General features: G+C 40.8%; 1 protein-coding gene across 1 annotated transcript; it reads right to left on the bottom strand.

Moving 5' to 3' along the window:
• Window positions 1-1,533: 1,533 nt before the first annotated feature.
• Window positions 1,534-18,066, bottom strand: Afp (alpha fetoprotein). The gene is made up of 14 exons (XM_057772770.1): window positions 17,976-18,066; window positions 17,315-17,366; window positions 16,062-16,194; window positions 12,473-12,684; window positions 12,158-12,290; window positions 11,095-11,192; window positions 9,508-9,637; window positions 8,694-8,908; window positions 6,507-6,639; window positions 5,799-5,896; window positions 5,171-5,309; window positions 3,482-3,705; window positions 2,318-2,450; window positions 1,534-1,578 (listed from the first exon to the last, which is right to left on the bottom strand). The coding sequence occupies exons 1-14, from the start codon at window positions 18,058-18,060 to the stop codon at window positions 1,534-1,536; spliced, it is 1,830 nt and encodes a 609-aa protein (XP_057628753.1). The 5' UTR covers window positions 18,061-18,066.
• Window positions 18,067-18,771: the final 705 nt, after the last annotated feature.

Below are 18,771 nucleotides of genomic sequence, written 5' to 3'. Positions count from 1 at the left end.
TGGTATAAAGCATAGCTCTCAGTTCCCCAAGAATGTAGGGCAGATTTCCAGTTGTTTCAGAGCCATGTGTTAGAAAACCTTCCCCTTGCCTGTGTTGAACTTGTTACACTACAAAGATCAGTTATCCATATTTGTGTGAGTTCATATCTGGCCACTTAGTTCGGTCACACTGGCCTGTTTATCTGCTTTTACATAAATGTTCCATTTTTGTTAATGTAGGTTTATAAAGTCCTTAAAATAAAGTAGTCTGGCCCTGATATTTCATCTTCCAACCTCCAAACAACGCACACCTCGTCACTTCTAAAGGTCTTCTTTAACCTTTCTCAAAACTGTTTTGTAGTTTTCTGTATACAGCCTATTCATACCTTTTGTAATGTTTGCTTCTAAGTATAATGGATATACTCCCAGGAGCCGTCTGTGCTGCTTTGCCATGCCCAGTCCACTTGTTGTGTTCTCCCCTTTTGTGGAAAGCCCTGTGCCAGGGCAGGAACTAGAGAACCCACCCTCAACTGCCCAGAGTCTTCGATGACTGTGCCAATTTCCTGTGTCAAACTGATCTCGCCCCCCCCCCCTGTGGTTCTCTCGGCAGCATGTTATCACCTCTTTACGGTCACAGCTTAGTGCCATTGCTTTTGTATTGTCTCTCTTACTCTCCACCAAAGAAACCAGTGACTAGGGAATCAGCCATCATAGAGTGACTATTCCTGAGACGGGGATCTGCCAGCCAGCCAGTGCTCAACTGCAGCACGGTGGACATGTTTTAAAATGCTTGTGAATAGAGAAGCAAACAAGATTAAGAAATACATGTTGGATTTTCATGTATCCTATGAAAGCATAATAACTTCATTTCTCATGATCTGTTTCATTTTTTACTAGGACACCTAAGTAGTCATATAAGGAGCACTGGGGCCAGGCAGCATCTAACCGTGGTTATCTTGAGAATGCTTTCTCAGATCACCAAGGCATCCAGCCTCTAGTGTGATAGATCCATTGTGGGTGGCTTTCATCTTTTACGACGCCACTACTTGTGACTTTTAATAGGACCCGTTTTAGGCCATGACATGTAGGTCTCCCTAAGGAAATTATGTTTTCATAAATAAGCAGACTCAGAGAAGAAAACCAGTTAGGAAGTCTTTATTTCTTAGGAAGAGAAGTCTCACATGAAGTCTTCACCATGTCATTAAAGTAGTGTGAATGACAAGGAGGCCAGAAAGCTCTCACCATCAACTCATTTGGTCCTCTCTTCCCTGTGAAATATAAAAGTAGCTCATGTTATTAACTGAGTAGGCAGAGAAAATAAAAATGTTTTGCTGATAGGAATGTAGAAAGTCCTGAGGAAGGCATCCTCTGAAGCCTTTGAAGTCTCCCAACCTTTGTTTCGGTATTTTAAAACTAAACCTGTTTTATTATATTACATTCATTTGAAAGAAAACTAATGGTCTTTCTTAGGGTTCTCATCACTACAGGTTGATATTTTGGGAGAACTAGCACCATTATGTAGCCTGGTCTGAAACTGTTGTTACCTGAAGGAGTTTAAACTCCCAAAGCAGCACGAGTTCTTGAAATCAACTTCGGACCCTGAAAGTCAAGAACACATAAAAATGTTCAGAGAGAGGGATGGGGGATGGTGCCAGTCACAAGGTCAGCTCAGACAATTCCTTATTTCTACCATGGCTGTACAAAAATGTGCTCCTCATGACTTCAACTATATGTCCTAAACATTTTCTCCTGACGTCTCGGTTACATAACACTAACTAGTGAACCTTTTGATCCAGTTCATAAAAATTGATTAACTTTAGCTCAGAAACAGTCTACATTATTGTCAATTATATATATATATATATATATATATGTGTGTGTGTGTGTGTGTGTGTGTGTGTATGTATATATATATACATATATAATCATTCTCTCTATTAGAAAATAAATCAAAATTACTGGTTCTCTTAATATAGTTTATTTGTTTTTTTTTAAATATTTTTATTTAACTTTATTTTATGTGCATTGGTGTGAAGGTGTCAGATCCCCTGCAACTGAATCTTCAGACAGTTGTGAGCTGCCGTGTGGGTGCTGGGAATTGAACCCAGGTCCTCTGGAAGAACAGTCAGTGCTCTTAACCACAGAGCCATCTCTCCAGCCCTCTTGATATAGTTTAAATTTTTAATTCTCCCTAGTACTTAGAAAAAAATGTTATTATTCTAAACCTCATAACATTTCCAAAGAAAACTTAAATTTAAGTTGCAGAATTGTAGGCTATTATTTCCATCCTTCACTGCAGGATACTCTATGCCAAGACCTTGGGGAGTAAAGCACACACCTCTTCTGCAAAACAGACGTCCCGCTCCTGGGCTTGGCAGCACTTCTCCAGGAAGCCAGAGAAATCAGCAGTGACAGCCTCATACTGCTCCTCTGTTATGCTGGGCTTTTGCTTCACAAGGTTAACGAGAAGCCTGGGGTTTAAAGCAAAAGGAGATACAGGAGAGTCTGTCATACATTGGCATTTTCCCAACATGCTTTTAGTAGAACGTTTTCTGAGCCCTGGTCCCCACCCTCGGCCAACACTCCTTATTCTCATCATTGTGTAATCACATTTCTCATCAGAAAGACTGAGGCTCAAAACATGCCAGTGCTGGCCTCCCCTGGTGCAGGTGACAGATGAAACACAATATCAGGATCCTACATGCTTCTATGGGGTGAACTGTGATCGCTGTCTGGCTTATCTACTTTATCCTTTTCTTTTCCCTCTTCTGCAGTGTGGTTTATCCATGCACACAAGCCCAGGTGTCTAGATGCTGACACCAGCCATTGTCATACCTTAACCCAAGGATCACTGGCTATCTACACTCCTCACGTAGCATTGATTACATGTTGGACTTAGAGTCACAAAAGCAATAGAGAAGGCTTGCGGGGGGAGAGGGGAAGCACCATTCTGATTACCTCTTGAAACACTCCTCTGGCCGGGGTGTAGAAAAATGGAACATCCCAAGGAAGGAATCCCATGTGCAAAGTCAGTGATTATAAAATTTAAATTAAAATGCATGGGCATTTGAAGAATGTGAGTTTTACTGGCTTCATCCCCATCATTACAGAATATCTCTTGTCATGAATAAAATGTGTGTTTATTCTTTTTTTTAACTATATTGTTGAGTCAGATATAATTAACCTGCTTATAACCACTCATTCCCCATAGCTGGAATGGAAGTCACAGACTCACTACACAGATCTCTCCTGATCTTTCAGAATATACCATCCATTTTTCTTCTGCCCAAAATACGTCACAATTGTTATGACAGAGACAATTTTTCATAAACAGAAAATTGTTTGCCTTAGTGGATTTCCCCAAACCAGCTTCGCCCACAAGGCTGTATGAACTCTGAAACAGAACTAATTTTAAAGAGATTCTTTAGTGCTTCAAGGGCATTTATGGTCTAGTGAACCCGTGAAATGTCAAGCTCCATGGTGGAAAATAAAAATGTCTTACTCTTGTTTCATGGTCTGCAGGGCTCTGCCCTGAGCTTGGCACAGATCCTTGCTCAAGGTGAATTTGTCAGCAGAAAATGGTGGAGGGACATAGCTTTCGTCTCTCACCAAGCTGGTGAGGCATGGCCTCCTGTTGGAATAGGAAGAGTTGCAGCAGTGGCCGATACCGGGGTTCAAAGGGTTTGCTTCGTGTCTTATACACAAGTGTCCAATGAAAATGTCAGCCTGGTTGGGAGAATGAAAAAGAAGAAAGCAGGGAAATGAAATGAGCTACCGAGCTGACTCCCGTTTCCAGAAATCTCGTGCAGTGACACCCAATGTCCAGGAACTTACTGTGTAGTAGCAGATGCTAACACATGTGATATTGATGAAAGCCATGTGACTGTCCAAAACATGCTTCTAGCTGCATACAGACTTTCAAAAAAAATCTCTATCTTGATGTGTACAAATCAATGGGTAAGTCGTTTTCTCTGTGTATCTGGTTGAGTTTTGCTTTTATTTAAATATTTATTTTATTTTTAATTATATGACTTAGGGGTGGTAAGTGCAGTTGAGTGTGGGTGCCTGTGGAAGGCAGAGGCACCAAATCTCTGGATCTGGAGGAAAAGGTGTTTGAGAGCCATTTTTAGTGGGTGCTGAGAACCAAAACTGGGTCCTCTACAGGAATAGTACACACATTTTTGTTTTGATTTGGTTTGGTTTTTTTTTTTCAGACTGGGTCTCACTGTGTTGCCCTGGCTGTCCTGGAACTTGCTCTGTAGACCAGGTTGGCCTCAAACTCAGAGCTCTGCCTGCCTCTGCCTCCTGAGTGCTGGGATTAAAAGCAGTACACACTTTTAATTGTCCAAGCTATCTCTTCAATTTGAGTTTGGGTTTTGATGCAATGAATCACATTCTGGAGGTAAGAATAGAACAAATCCAACCTTTGCAGTTTTTTCTACACACACACACACCCACACAACTAATAGAAAAAAAATGGGTAAGTGTGTGTTTAAGCTTTAACATAGATCCTTCCTATTTTACATATTTTTAAGATATCTCTTAAACACCTAGTTATAAATTTTAATCATTTTTTAGCATAATTGTGTGCTTACTATTCTCAGGCTAAGCCTATGTGAATCATTCACATTACCTAGTCTAAGACGGTTATCCTACAAAAAATGGTACAATTTTTATTCTTAAATACCAAACACAAACACCTCAAGCTTAGTGGCAAAAGTCCCCTTTCAATGTGACATGAAAATGAAGGGGTTATTATCCAGAACATGGATCTTATTCCTGTACTTTACCTTGGAAACAAACTGCCCCAAATATCATTGTAATGGTAAGAGTGGCCTGCAAAAGGCAGATCCCTAAGTATGGCTAAAATAACACAACTTTTTGCAATCTATTATAAATAAAGCTTTGCCTTTCTTTTCAATATTAAAGTGAGACTTTAGAGAATAAGAAGTAATAAGTTGAATAACACATTGGCTATTATCCTTCCTATGCATAAAGTTTACTTATATGTTCTTGAATAAAGCGACTGCACGCACTTCTACCAGGGGTTTTAGGATAGGAAGCCCCATTAACGGCAAACCAATGAGAAACCGCACGACCACACCAGCCTCCGGCTGAGCTCACTAAAGAAACCAAGCGACACCTTCTCCACAAAGGTTTCCACGATTTCTCCTGGCATGGAAATACTCACCGCTCCCTCACCACAGGCAGACCATTTATCCTCACTGAGCTGGCAGCACGTGGAAGCGATGCCCACCATCTTCCTGGTGAGGTCTATCAGCTCCGCTGAGGTCAACTGAGGGACTTTCCTTGTGTAAGCAATGAGGAACCTGAAAGAGGCATTTTGACAGTGTCGTCACGAGTTTTTGCTTATTACTCCTCAAGGACCTGCTTTTGCTTGTGGCCCAGCAATGAAGAAGTCTCCATTCTGACAACCACACCTCATACCCCTGACCTCCCCACACATTCCTATGGGGTGCAGATGGCGCGGTGGACTGCTTTCTTCCCAACCTCAGCACTTTGATTTCAACTGTGACCTTTGGTTGTTGGAACCTTGGCGGGCTGTGAGCGGATCGGACACCTCTCCTGCAGAAAACTGCAGGGTTTTGGGAACCCGCGGCCAATTCAACAGCTCAGACTGCACAGGTGTTCTTGTCAATTAAGGGGGAACAACCTGGGAGGAATCACGTGATTGAATTTATACTGACTTCTATCCAACTTGGGATGAAGTGAGAGTCGCAGTGGCTTAAGAATTTCAATTCATGTTCCTCTCACCTATTAATAATTTTAAGTCACTGAAAACACTAGAAAAACCGTACTCATTTTGTAAGTAGTAGGGCCCCATCTTCTGGAAGGCAGCACAGCTCTGCTTAGCCAGTGCCTGGCTCTCCTGGATGTGTTTCTCAAGCTCTTCTTCCTAAAAATGCAAACAGCGTCACATGCATTTCTCTCCCCTCCCAGACACACAAGCATTAAAGATGACAGAATGTGACCTTTTTTTGAGATTAAAACAGATGAACTCTAGAGGATATAACAACTGGGTAGGGGATTGCAGTTTCCGTATAAGATTTTTGTCTTCTCTGAGCTGTCAAATAATGAATATTCTCTCTATTCTACTCACCATAGAGCTTTTGACTAACATTTTTTTTCTTATATAAGCCATTGGTTAGTGGCTAGCATAATTACTTAATGGTTAGATTGCTGGTTTATAAGTATAACTAGCTAATTGCTAGTTAATAAAGCTAATTTTATTTTAATTTTTCTAATAAAATAGTTTATGCTTTATTATTCAGTGAGGAGCATTGCCAAAGAACGCGTGTGGAAGCCACTCCAACTTCGTGAAGCAGATTTCCTTTCCGTCTCCCTTTACATGGTCCCAATGCCCCAACTCCGTTCCCCAGGCTCACAGAGCAGGTGCCTTTACCTGCTGAGCCATGAGCCATCTCACCGGTTCACAAACAGCATTTTCAGTGGTTCCCATCAGTGCAGGTTTAGAGACTATCCCCTAAGTTCTACAGCTAGCTTACCCCATTGTTCTGGCATGCAGCTGAATTTTCAGCCTGGGAACACTTCTCCATTATCTCCTGGTATGTTTTAGCAATCCTTAGGATGACTGGGACGGCAAACATAGTGTTTCTTCTTGAATATTCATAAATAAATCTGAAATATGTAGGAAAAATATCATGTTTTTGGAACTAAGACGAAGTTACACTGTTCATTCCCTAAGTATTCCAATATAGTAGTCAGAGAAGAGCACATTAAAAACTCAAATAGCAAGTAAAGCAGAAAAAACAAACATAATTTGAATTCTATGAACAGCAAAACTATTAGTGATATATATATGTATGTATATATACATATATATGTGTGTGTATATATATATATATATATATGGTCCCTTAAATCACCCTGTAAAATGTCCTTTCATGAAATCATGACATTTTCCAGAAAATAGAACTGGCAATCATTAGGTTAAGCGAATAAGCCAGAGAGTCAGGTAAACAGTGCCTATTTTCTCATATGTGTAATGTAGGTCTAAAACTATGTATGCATGTATGTGAAATGATTTTTAATTAAAGAAGAATGTTGCAAATAATGCTATTTCATTTTGTTTCGTATCCCACTTCGGCTTTTCAGCTGTGCGATTTATAATCATTCATTCAACAGGTATGTTTTTCAGACTGTCCTGGATGCTAAAATTGCTCTGAACAATGAAGAGCTAACACCATGAAAGAGAAAAATACCTCTCCTCCCCCAAGCGTTTGTTATAAGGAGGCAGAAGCAAACTTAACTGGATCATCTATCCTCGGTAGGGATAAATCAGTGGAGAAAAGTAAAGAAAGATGGAGGGCAAGAAGAGAGCTGGCACCCAAAGAGGCGTGGTCACTAATTTGGCTTGTGGTCAAGCACACCTCCTTTGGGTAAGTGATCCAGTGGCAGAGGAGTGTGTGGAGGAAAGTCAAGGCCTTGGAGGAAGATCCTGCTTAGCTGAGATTTTCACTGAAATTTCTTTGCCACTGAAGGCCTGTTTCTATGAAGAAAATTAGTAACTTTTTTAGATCTGTATGCATATATAAACCTAAGGATAGCTCTTTAGTATAAATTGTGCTCCAGAATTATAGATATTGGTAGTGATTACTTATACCAACAAAAAAAAAAATCTCTAGATGTGTCTCCTAAATCTAGTCTTTGTTTTGGTTTTCACAATCTTATTTAGCAGTACAAATGATGTGTGAACACCTGATTTTGACACAACAAAAGAGCTACATCTTCTGGGAATACTGGGGAGAAAACTGAGCCATCATTTTCATTGCTGCATTAGAACCAGGCTCTTAAATTGAGAAAGGCCCTGGAAAACCATTAAGATTAATGTCCTAATAGCTGCACGAATTCCTCTTCTAACAGCATCCACAGTTACATACAATAAAGGAAAAGGTATTAACTTGACTGTTCACGAATAGAATGAGTACGTGCCTATTGATTATACTACAAAAATTACCATTGTGCGAGTATCTCTAAACACATTTTCATTGGCTTAAAAAGTCAATAAATAGCAAGCAACCTGCTACAGCGAAAGGCCTTATATCTGGCTCTAGCTATTGAGTTATATTTAGGGGAACGGTTCTTAAAAGCATGTATAGCAAGAGACTCTATTCATGATCTTGAGCTCTTCTTGTTTTTAAATTTAATTTTCTTTATTTATTAGTTCTGGAGGAGGAACACATATGCCATAGCATGTGAGTGTTGTCAAGTAGCACTTTTGGAAATTGGTCCAATCGTCCCAATTTCCTTCGTTTGAACTCAGGTGGTCAGGCTTGTGTGGCAAGCACTTCTTACTCCCTGTGCCACCTTGGCAGTCTAAGCTTTCCTTATTACAGAAATATCTAGATTACCTTTATAAGTTCATGATGGCTATCATATGAGATACTTATATAGAATGTCATTCCTCATTTCAGAGAAAATATAAAACAATATTTAGATTCATAAGCAAGCCAAATAATAGTGGTCATTGTGGAAGTCTGGTCTCTCTACCATAGATCTCACTCCCTAGTCTCTAGCTCTGTGGTTGTGAACCCTTGGGTTCACCGCATCTAGACAGACAGCCTCAACGGAGCTCAAAACCTATAGCCACCATCCCCCATTCCCACACAACAAAGCTTCCAATCACACGATGGTCTTGATCATTGTGAACACACATTTACAGGGAATGTTACCTTGCCATGTACATGATTTTTTCCTCTGAAGAAAATTGGCCAAAATTTCTATCTCCCAAAACCTCATTTAGGTTTGGAGACAACCCTTCAGGTTTGTCGTCATTTTCTGCATGAATGATGCAATAGCCAAGTTCCAGTGTGGGCAATTTGCAGCATTCTGCTGTTTTGCTTGACAGAATATCTTTTTGAGAGCATATATATGACATGATTTTTTCCTGAAATGGGCATAACACAATATAAGATTCAAAGATTTATCCTTTGAGGTAGACACTTGAAGCTTGAAAGGAAGTGGAAGAAGAGATAGAGAGGTGAAGGGAAAAACCAAAGGTCAATACGGGCTTTTGCCTTGTCTCTCTTTCTGTCTTTAACCCCTCTCTCTTTTCCCTTTTTATTCTGCTCAATCTTGCTTTTCCTCGTTGCTTTCCAATTTATTGCAGACCTCTTCCCATAGTCTTTATCTATGTCCTACTTTCTATTTTAGTATAAAAAAATCTCCAAGAAAAGAAGGAAAAGTGCTGCTCAAACCAGATAACACCTTTTTATTGGTAATGAAATTTTCCAGTGGACAAAATTTGCAGGCATTCTGCCCTTGCTAGCTCTCCCCTCCATCTTGATCAGAAAGATATGCAGTGAGCCACTCTGACCTCCAGAGGGCAGTCTCTAGACAACGAACGGGCGCCTGGAGAGAAAATCTGTAACTTCACTGAGCCAACGGTCTTGTGCTCTGCCTGGTCCCGGTGGCCTTCATTTAGAATGAGCTGAAGTGAAAAGAGAGGCGACAGAAACCATCTCATAGGAAGAGAGAGACTCCTACCCCATCCTGCAGGCACTCCAGCGCGTTTCCTAGACAGCACTCCTCGTGGATGTGAGCCACATCCAGGACCAGCTTCTCAATCTCAGTAAAATTCGCCTTGGGGAACTTCTGACTCATCTTAATAATGGTTCTGGGAGAGGAAGATTTTTTTTAAAAATCATCTTGGTTATTCATCAGAATAAAATTGCATTTTCTATAGAGTATCTGTTGAGAGAACCTCCAAGGGGGAAAGATCTGAGATGCCTTATTTTACAAGAAATATATCTTAGATCTCATCAGCTTTGGCCCCACCTCTCTAGGTAGAAACTCTGTAGATTGTGGGCTAGGTGCCCAAATGATTGGGAAGTAATTTACAGCATCGCAAAGATTTTCTAGGGACTCAAGATCCGTGGTGTCCTTGTTTGTTCTTCCCTGACCCGAGCATTTGGTGCCCTTGTGGCACACATGGTGGCACTTTATAATTTCAGCAGGCAGGAGGTGGAGGTAGGAGGATGGGGAATTCGAGTCCAGCCTCAACTACCAGATTCTGCCTCAAATAGGTATTTTTATGACAGAATAACTGATGAAGGGGCAGAAAAATTCTTGGAAAATAACACTTGCTTTTCATTTCATAGAAATAAATACTTGTGAGAAACCAGGGAGGGGTGCAGATGCACAAATCAGTGAAATGAACGAAGTGGAGAAGACTCAATGTTGGAGACAAGCAAGCAGCTCAGGGCAGAAGGACAGTATAAAATAAAGCTCCCTCCAGCTAGGGACTCCTTTCATGCGAAGGGCGATCCGCGCAAATGTCCTGCTTCATTGAGTAGATGCTTGAGTCATTGCAGCTGATGAAGAGGGAGTGGGGCCGTAACAGGGGAGCATGCGACTTTTATTGCTGATAGATACGTTATGCCGCTGCTCTAATTGTTTCTTCATTTCTATTTTACTCCTACGGCGGATTTTTAAAGTACTTCCCGAATTGACTGCTAACTTTCTAGCAGAATTGGGAGATAATTAAAGGGTAAGTCTGGTCTCTTCCAGGAAGTGCCGGCCAGTCTTTGGAACTCACTGCATGACTGAAAACACCTATCGAGTCTCAGTTGCGCATAATACTCGTGACTCATGTCAATCAGAACTCTCTTTTCACCAGCCATTGCCGGGTTCTAAAGCTGTTGCCTCAAGGCAAAATTTTAATGAGAAGCAACACTTGACAATGGAGCAGATTAGGAAGCACTGTGAACATGAAGAATTTCTTGTTAGGCAACAAGTCTGAGATGCTCCTCCAGGAGGGTTGACCTGCTTTTTAGAAGAGCTAGGAAAATACGGTCTAACGAGGTGGTATAGTTTGATTGTGGTCAGAAACTGAAGTGTCTAGAACAGGCAAACAATATAAACCTTAAAGTTCTCTCTCGAATATCATGCCAGTGAGGCTTTTGTAATCAATGGCCAACTGATCTTCTGACTTCCTTCTGATCCTGAGATTTCATGACTGTAGTCTCAGTCTACCTCACCAAAGGGGACTTTACTCTGCAAGAGTGACATTGAGAAAAATGAACACAACTCTACAGCGCCTGACTGATTGCCTCCATAGAAGCTTAAACTTACGTGGCCTGGAGGTTGCGGGATCCAAACTTCTTTATTACTGCACACACGTGCTCATTCAGCAAGCTTCCTTCTCTTAGTTCTTTGGCAATTGATGCTCTCTAGATGCAGAAGAGGTGAAATGTTTAAAAAGAGAAAACGCATGTATTCTTTCTAAGAATCAAAACAGCGGTGAATTCAGGCAACACATGAACGTGCATGGAGGAATTTTTTTTTTTTTTTACTAAACTTAGAATCACCAGACATTTAAACACATTACTTCTTAATGACTTTTAGATGAATTCTTATGCATATATGGTTGAGATTTGTTTAAAATACTTCAAAACAAAACATCATAGTTTTGATACTGGGACCATGTGGACGGCTGTGCCTTTCCAGCCTCCAGGCAAGAAGCCTGCTGACTCCTACTCCATTGAAACACAAGATTGCATCACAATCTGTATTGAGGAAAGTCATGTGATTCTTAGGAATCTGGGCCCAGTTGGGGCGATATAACAAGACTGTCTCAAAAAGCAAAGGAAAGCAAGCAAGCAAAAACCAGAAGCTAAAATAGGCTCCCTTTCGCTGATGTATGAACACCACCAGTGTTCAGCTTCTTTAACCCTGGCTGAACTTGTAGTGTGCCATCAGTTAGCCATGGGGTTGTTGATTGTGTATGAATATTGTTTCATGTTTGTATGAGAAGCTATAGGGAGCATGTCATTGTTCTGCCCTGCAGAAGAGACACAGCTCCATCTTCTGTCCGGATTATAGCTACTAAGTCACCTCTTCCATGGAGATTGCTATTGCTTCCACTTTCTTTAAAGATTCAGTACATGCTGATTCATGGAGCCGCAAAGTACACACATTTTTACTTTGGCCTAAACTTGTGCCTTACCATTAGGGATATTGTTTCTAACTTTAACTTTAATAAATGGAGATTTCGTTGATAATGGGAAAGATATTCACTAGGATGGAGAAGAATGGCATGCTCTCTCCACACGAGCCATAGTTCCACTTTTAACTCTGCTTTCCCGAGTCATAGCTAGACCCCATCTAGGTTCACAGAGCTGCACAGAATTACCACCTTTGTCTGGAAGCATTCCTCCGGGTTCTCAGCTTTGCAGCATACTGGGACGGCCTTGTCATACTGAGCAGCCAAGGAAAGAATGGCAGGCGCGTACATGAAGGAGTACCTTCTTGACACTTCGTAGATGACCCTGTGGAGGTGACAGCGCGTGAAAATCTGCTAACACGAATGGACGGCAACTACTCTGAAGTGGGAAAGAGATAACGTCTCCGGAGGCTGGGTCTGCATGTGGTTATTATTCCCGAGTTCTACACACTCTGGAGTACTCTTGCAGACGGCAGAAACACTGACTGCCCTGTGGAGGGCCCTTACCTGTTCATGAACATCTCCCTGTTTTCTTTGTATGCTTCGCAACTCTCAGCAGCTTCCGGGAAGTTAAAGGGCAAGACAGAGGCGGAAGCCGTCTTCTTGCGGGCAAGCAGACACTGGTGTCTTCCCTCCCCACTTTGGCTGCAGCAGTCTGCGAATCCATACTTGTCAGAGAGTTCCTTCTCGTGGCAAATTTCATCCAGAAACACAGACATCTGGGAAAAGAAAGCCTTTTGTTTTTTTGTTTGTTTGTTTGTTTTATGAAAAGCCATGAACTCCACTGGAACAGATGTGTAAAGTTTTCCAATAGCTGAATTGAAACCAGTAAAAAATGAAAATGAAAAAAAAACAGTGCAATATCCTCAACCATCAGGGAAATGCAAATCAAAATGACTCTGAGATGCTTATTACCTTACACTAGTCAGAATGGCTAAGACCAAAAACACTAATGATAGTTTGTGCTGGAGAGGATGAGAAGTAAGTTGAACACTCCACCAGTGTTGGTGGGAATGCAAACTTGTACAGCCACCTTGGAAATCATTATGGCAGTTTCTCAGAAAATTCGCAATCACCCTATCTTAAGACCCAGCAATACCACTTTTAGACTCACTGAGGAGCAGATAGGGGTTGGGATAAGGGTGGGATAAGGGGAAGCTGGGGGGAGGGGAAGAAAGGAGGGAGGTGGAAATGGGACTAATATGTAATAAAATAAAATGTATTAAATGAAAAAAAGAAGAGAAAAAAAAAGAAAGGGGGAGCATGCGATTGTTTATCTTTCCTATCTTGGTTTTAAATTAAGTGATTTTACTCTCTCATTTCATGAAAAATTTAGCCGCCAGAAAATAAAATCTTTCCTTGTTGTCTTATAGATGCTCATTCCCTTTGGTCTTCTAACAACAGGACAATAGTCTAAAATTGGATATTATTTCCAGTTAAAAATAGGAATGACCTCAAAATGGAGTAAAAATAGGACCACCCTTCATTAGTCATAATCACAGACGTAGCTGCAAGGTTTTTAAGATGCTTTCTTCCTTAGTGCCTAAATTCACTGAGATTAGACAAGACTGGTATTCTAAAGAAAGCCTCTAAAAATGCATGTTTCATTCATTTTAGGAAAATCTTTAACTATTATGATTACTACCATTCTTAAAATCTTGACAGTCTTACTTAAGACCCTACTTCTCAATATTCACTTTTGATTATTGATGTTCTCTGGTTGGTTAGGATAGTTTCTCTTCATGATGTGGTCCTGGCTGCCTGAAACTCCCTATGTAAACTAGACTGGCCTCAAACTCTGATTCCCTTGCCCCCGCCTTCTGAGCACTGAGATTACAGGAGTGTACCATCATGCTTGTTTCAATCCACCCTTTTAGAGAAACATTTTGAATTTGCAGGGTCAAAGCACCCCATCTGTAACGTTATCCTGAACTCTAATTGAATAAAAAGTTGCGATACGAGGTGTTTAGGCATAATTCATATATACGTTTTTAACTGACTAACAAAGAAAGACAAAACCAAATATGCAAACCAAGGAATATTAGCAACTCGTGCATCTTAGCGTTTTAGGAAGCATCTGAAGTTGTCATCTTACTGGCTAGATTTCATAATGCCAGCAGTTTCCGCGCAAGCTGCTGGGGTTGAAAAGTCATCTAATCTATAGTCTTATCCCGTGCAAACTGTACAGTTGTTAATTGCACAGTAACAATTAGCCTGGCTACGGTGTATCCTTTGGTGCAACACAGGCATAAATTCCCAAGGGTGGGCCACGGCTCTGATTGGATTTCAGGCCAGCTCTCACAGTGTGGAATTCATACCTGGCACTGTAAACTGAGCCATGAATCCAGGGTTGAGTATTTCATAGGCCCTAAGAGAAAACCTACATCCATTTATTTGACTGGATGGACATAGCATCAGACTGCCTTCTAAACACTCATCACGATAGCCAGAGCCTAGTGCAGCCCTCAGCTCCTATTTGCAGGGGCTGACAATTAATACAGAGATTCAAATACGCTGATCAAAGTGCAAATCAGCTACCAAAATGGGACACCTATAGAGAGGGGGCACTCTCTACCCTCAAGGGTCACGGTCCATTGAGAAAGGGGGGGGGTGTAAGAGCCACAGATTGAAGGAGAACTTCTGAAAAACTGTTTTCAGAACAACAGGGCAATTGTCCACGTGAAGTTACGATGGCTGTGATTGTCTGTACGAGACCTGCATAAAACCAAGCTAGTCAAAACTCCCGCATGGATAGGAAGGGGCTCAGAAAGCCCCAGCCTTTGCAGAGGAGTTACTGGAAGTCATTGGCTGCTGGAATACAACAGGAGGTTTTCTATAGGGTGTGGCTCTTGGCACATGTGCCCGTGGATGGCCCTATGCCCATACACATGCTGGAAGAGACTGTGGATTTTTAAGAAAAAGAAACAAAACTGAGATAGAGACATAATAGTAGGGGCAATCTGGAGGACACGAAAGGAACATGAGTGTGATTAAAATACTTTGGAAGAAAGTCTCAAAGAATACATTTTAAAATATACATTTTTAGACGATCTCTTATACAGTGCCCAGACACATAACATTTTGGCCACTTCAACTCCACTGGGACAGAGTTCTGGGAATTTTGTTCCATTCTTGAATAATTCAAAAAAATATATAAAGTCCATTTTTATACAAAAGCAAACTAAAGAATAATAACTATTTCTACACCAGGACGACTGTGTACTTGAACTCGGTTGTTCTTCTGAAGCTCTGACGTACGTGGGTACCAGACATTGACGCTCCTGTGTGTTTGCTGTATCCAACAACTGGAACAACCTGCTGAGCCTCACACTCACTGTGCACTGCTGAACAGAGGGAGGAGCCTGCTAAGGGCCTTATTTCTGGGGCCAGAGGTCCTCATTTAAACCAGTCCTGTCAAACTACAGTTCCCTAAAGGAATAAATCCTCTGGGCCTCAGTGTTCTGTCCAGGAAAACTGTTCCCAACCTTGGAGGATTATTATCGAGATTTAACTAATTTAATTATTATTGTCATATAATATAATAATAAAATTTTACATAAGATTTTGATTATATAACAGATAGAGATTGTTATATAACTTGATGATTTAGCATTTATAAATAAGATGTGGATTCTGACAATAAGCTGCAGCCAAGTTCTCTTAGCTCACTGGACAGATGTTTCGACTGGTGGACATCATCTTCCATGTAGTGTTTCGATTAGCAACGCATTTGCAGTAATTCCTAGAAAGATGTCAGCAACACTGTGTGCCTAAGAGAAAATGAACCGCCATTCGTAGTTAACATAAATCTCTATGACAACTCTAAATGGACTTAATGACACCCTGAATGGCGTAGATATAAAAGCTCAAAGAAGGGAGTGTGTTCACAGTCACTCAGAGGACCTCCCTCTGTAACCTTAGCCGAGTCGCCATGGTAATCGTGGCTCTTTTTAGCAGCCACTTGCATCGCATCAGAGCCGTTCAGGACTCCAGAACCAAATGAACCCTGCGTTCATACAGCCGGCTTTCAAATAACTAAACCTCATCTTCCCGGCATCTTCTCTTCCACAGCCTCAGTGGTGGTTAGGCCACTCACCTGGTTTTCTAAACACCCTCCTTGCTGCTCTTCGCTTGTGGGTTTCTTAATCGCCTTCAACACGTCGCTAGTCATTTTGCTTACTTCCTCCATAGTGGCTTCGGGGATAAACTGGGTAAAGGTGATGGTGGCACTGAAATAAAACCACATACAGGGGCTTAGGGACCAGACGCGGTCACACTTGTCTTCCAAGAACAGCTTTCTCTCTAGGTGGCTTACGTCCTCAACTTTTTATATGGCACCCCCTCTCCCCCCCCCCAACGCCCCGCGCGCAAAAGATCGATGTGAGATGGAGTTCTAGCCGCTCAGAAATGAATGTCACTTTTCTTTCTGTCACCCTCACCCATAAATAAAGTGTAACTCTTACGAGTCAAAGTAAACGGACTTTCCGAAAATGTATGTCCTCCTTTCTGGACCACTGCTCACTGTGATGCATTGGTAACTGGGGAAACCTATAGTCCTTACAGTTTTTCTTTTTCTTAATTTAAGCAAAGATTAAGTCTTTAGACCTTCGGCTACGTTTGCTCCCATCACGACTGAATTTCAATCCTAGTTTGTGGTAGTCTCAGTTTGACTCAAAGTGGTGTGTGTCCAGGTTTCTACATGCAAACATCACCAGTAACACATAGGGTTAAGTTATTTACTGTAAAATTTCAAACAGGTAACACATAGATTTAAATTTTTTACTATAAAATTTCAAATGGGTAGAATGGAGCAAGATTTAAAGGGATAAAACGTCCTCCACAAATAACAAAAATAACCGTATTCTACATCCTATGACTTGATACTAAAGAGTTTGCAACCTAGAGAATGCTGCACTCTCTTCCTACTGATAAGACAGATTTCTGCACTCATGCAGAACTCTTACTGACTGCTGAGAAATTAATCTTTGGTTTTGAAAATCTGATTTGGTTTGCTTCATAGAATTCCAGGCGGTGTACAGGTTAATATGCAAGGCATTGCCCCAAAACTCAACATTTTGTATATCTGTTTGATATTCCACGTAAGTGAAGCCTTTAAACTGCCCGATTCTCTCTCGTAATTTTAAAACTAATATTCAGAGCCAAGCCCAGCATTCAGGAAGCAGAGGCAGGCGGATCACTATGAGTTCAAGGCCAGACAGGCCTACAGGGAGAATCCCAGGACAGGCTCCAAAGCTAAACCCTGTCTAGACCTGTCCCCCAAAAAACTAATATTCAATTATCTAAATTTGTTTTTTGGCATGGCATATCTGTAATGTTAGCAAAACTTACAGGCTAAGTAAATTCTTCTCTGTCGAGCACTGGGAAGAATCTAATGTCGAAGCTGGAAAACAAAAGAGATTTTGACAAGTGATTATCTCACCTGAAAGAGCAAGCACTGATGAATTTAAACCCAGATATCTTAATTTTACCCTTGGGAAAACTCGAAGATTAAGAAACGAAGTTAACCAGACTGTTCAATTGCAGACTTGACACTATTTATCACCCTAACAGTACAGCGTTCTCATTGGCTTATTTTAGTAGCCTTTGGACATAATTATGCTACAGCTGGTGTATCCACAGTGATGCTTTGAATAGAGTCAAACCTTAATGAGAATAAAAATGCTATGCTTTTACTCAATCTCAAGGAACTAGGAGTGTGGCCTGGTTTCATGTCTTCTCGTATATATGTACACATATGAGATTAAATAAATCAAGAATGATTGAGCATGGACTACACAAAAACTAATCGTGTTAAACATTGCTGTGGTTTTCTAAGCCTCTTGTCAAATTACATTTATGCTTCACCCAGATCTAGCCACCAGTTAAATACTTTCCTTGTCCACAACAGTAAATATGACGCCCAAATCAAGACAGCTGAAGAGATGCAAATGTGAGAGTTCTGAAGAATTTTGTTATAGAAAAATAGCTCCTAAGTTATATAGCATCTTACCTATTCCAAAATCATTTCTATGCAGCACTTTGCAGTCAGCAAAACTTAGCAGGAAGACGACAAGAATGGACGCCCTCCACTTCATGGTGGCTGGTTTGTTCGTCGTTGGCAGTGGTGGAAGCCGAACATGCGGAGCGGTCCTGCTGGCGGCCTTTTATACCCTTCTTAAGTGATGCCTGTTAACTAGTAACCATCGGCTGGCAAACATGTTACTTTACTTCCTTAGATTGAGATTGGGCAATTTGCCAATAATTAACAGCACAGGGGTCACTTGTATCTTATGTTCAAGGACACAGACCATTTCAGAGTGGAAAAAAGAAAAAAACACCATCTTGCAGACGCTGCAAATGTTCTTCTCCACTAACGTGTTCAAATAGATAATGTCCCCTACACTAAAGAATAATTTTTATTTCAGTTTAAAACATTGATATAGCCATAAAGGAAAGATACAAGATTTACTATGTAACTCAAACACATTCTTTTAAAAATAATAAAACACATATCATATGCTAGTCACTGAACATAAATCAGACTCTTCATTAATGAATCTATTTTATTATAGTGTTATTATTTAACTCAAAAACATCTGTCAATAATGTGTATTTTATTTAATGTGATGTATATGATTTAACACAGAAAACTTACAGCATAAACCTTGATGAAACAAGTCCTATTCTAATTAATATACCAAAGAACAATGTATGTCAGAGGTAAGTGGGTCAGCTCCATCATTCTCAATTCTGTATGTGTGTCACAGGTAAGTGGGTCAGCTCCATCACCCACAATTCTGATGTAT

This window comes from Chionomys nivalis, chromosome 6, assembly GCF_950005125.1.
Source record: "Chionomys nivalis chromosome 6, mChiNiv1.1, whole genome shotgun sequence".
NCBI classification, from domain to species: Eukaryota; Metazoa; Chordata; class Mammalia; order Rodentia; family Cricetidae; genus Chionomys; species Chionomys nivalis.
The sequence above is the reverse complement of the archived record's forward strand: the minus strand, read 5'-3'. Positions and strand labels throughout refer to the sequence as shown.

What these genes read in the sequence shown, in the direction of transcription:
- Afp (XM_057772770.1), bottom strand. Translation starts at nt 18,060, where the DNA reads ATGAAGTGGAGGGCGTCCATTCTTGTCGTCTTCCTGCTAAGTTTTGCT. An exon ending in TAGAAATGATTTTGGAATAG is followed by an intron (nt 17,367 to 17,975) that starts GTAAGATGCTAT and finishes TTTGTTTTCCAG; the next exon opens with CTTCGACATTAGATTCTTCC. An exon ending in CTGCCTGTGGTGAGGGAGCG is followed by an intron (nt 3,706 to 5,170) that starts GTGAGTATTTCC and finishes TCTCCCAACCAG; the next exon opens with GCTGACATTTTCATTGGACA.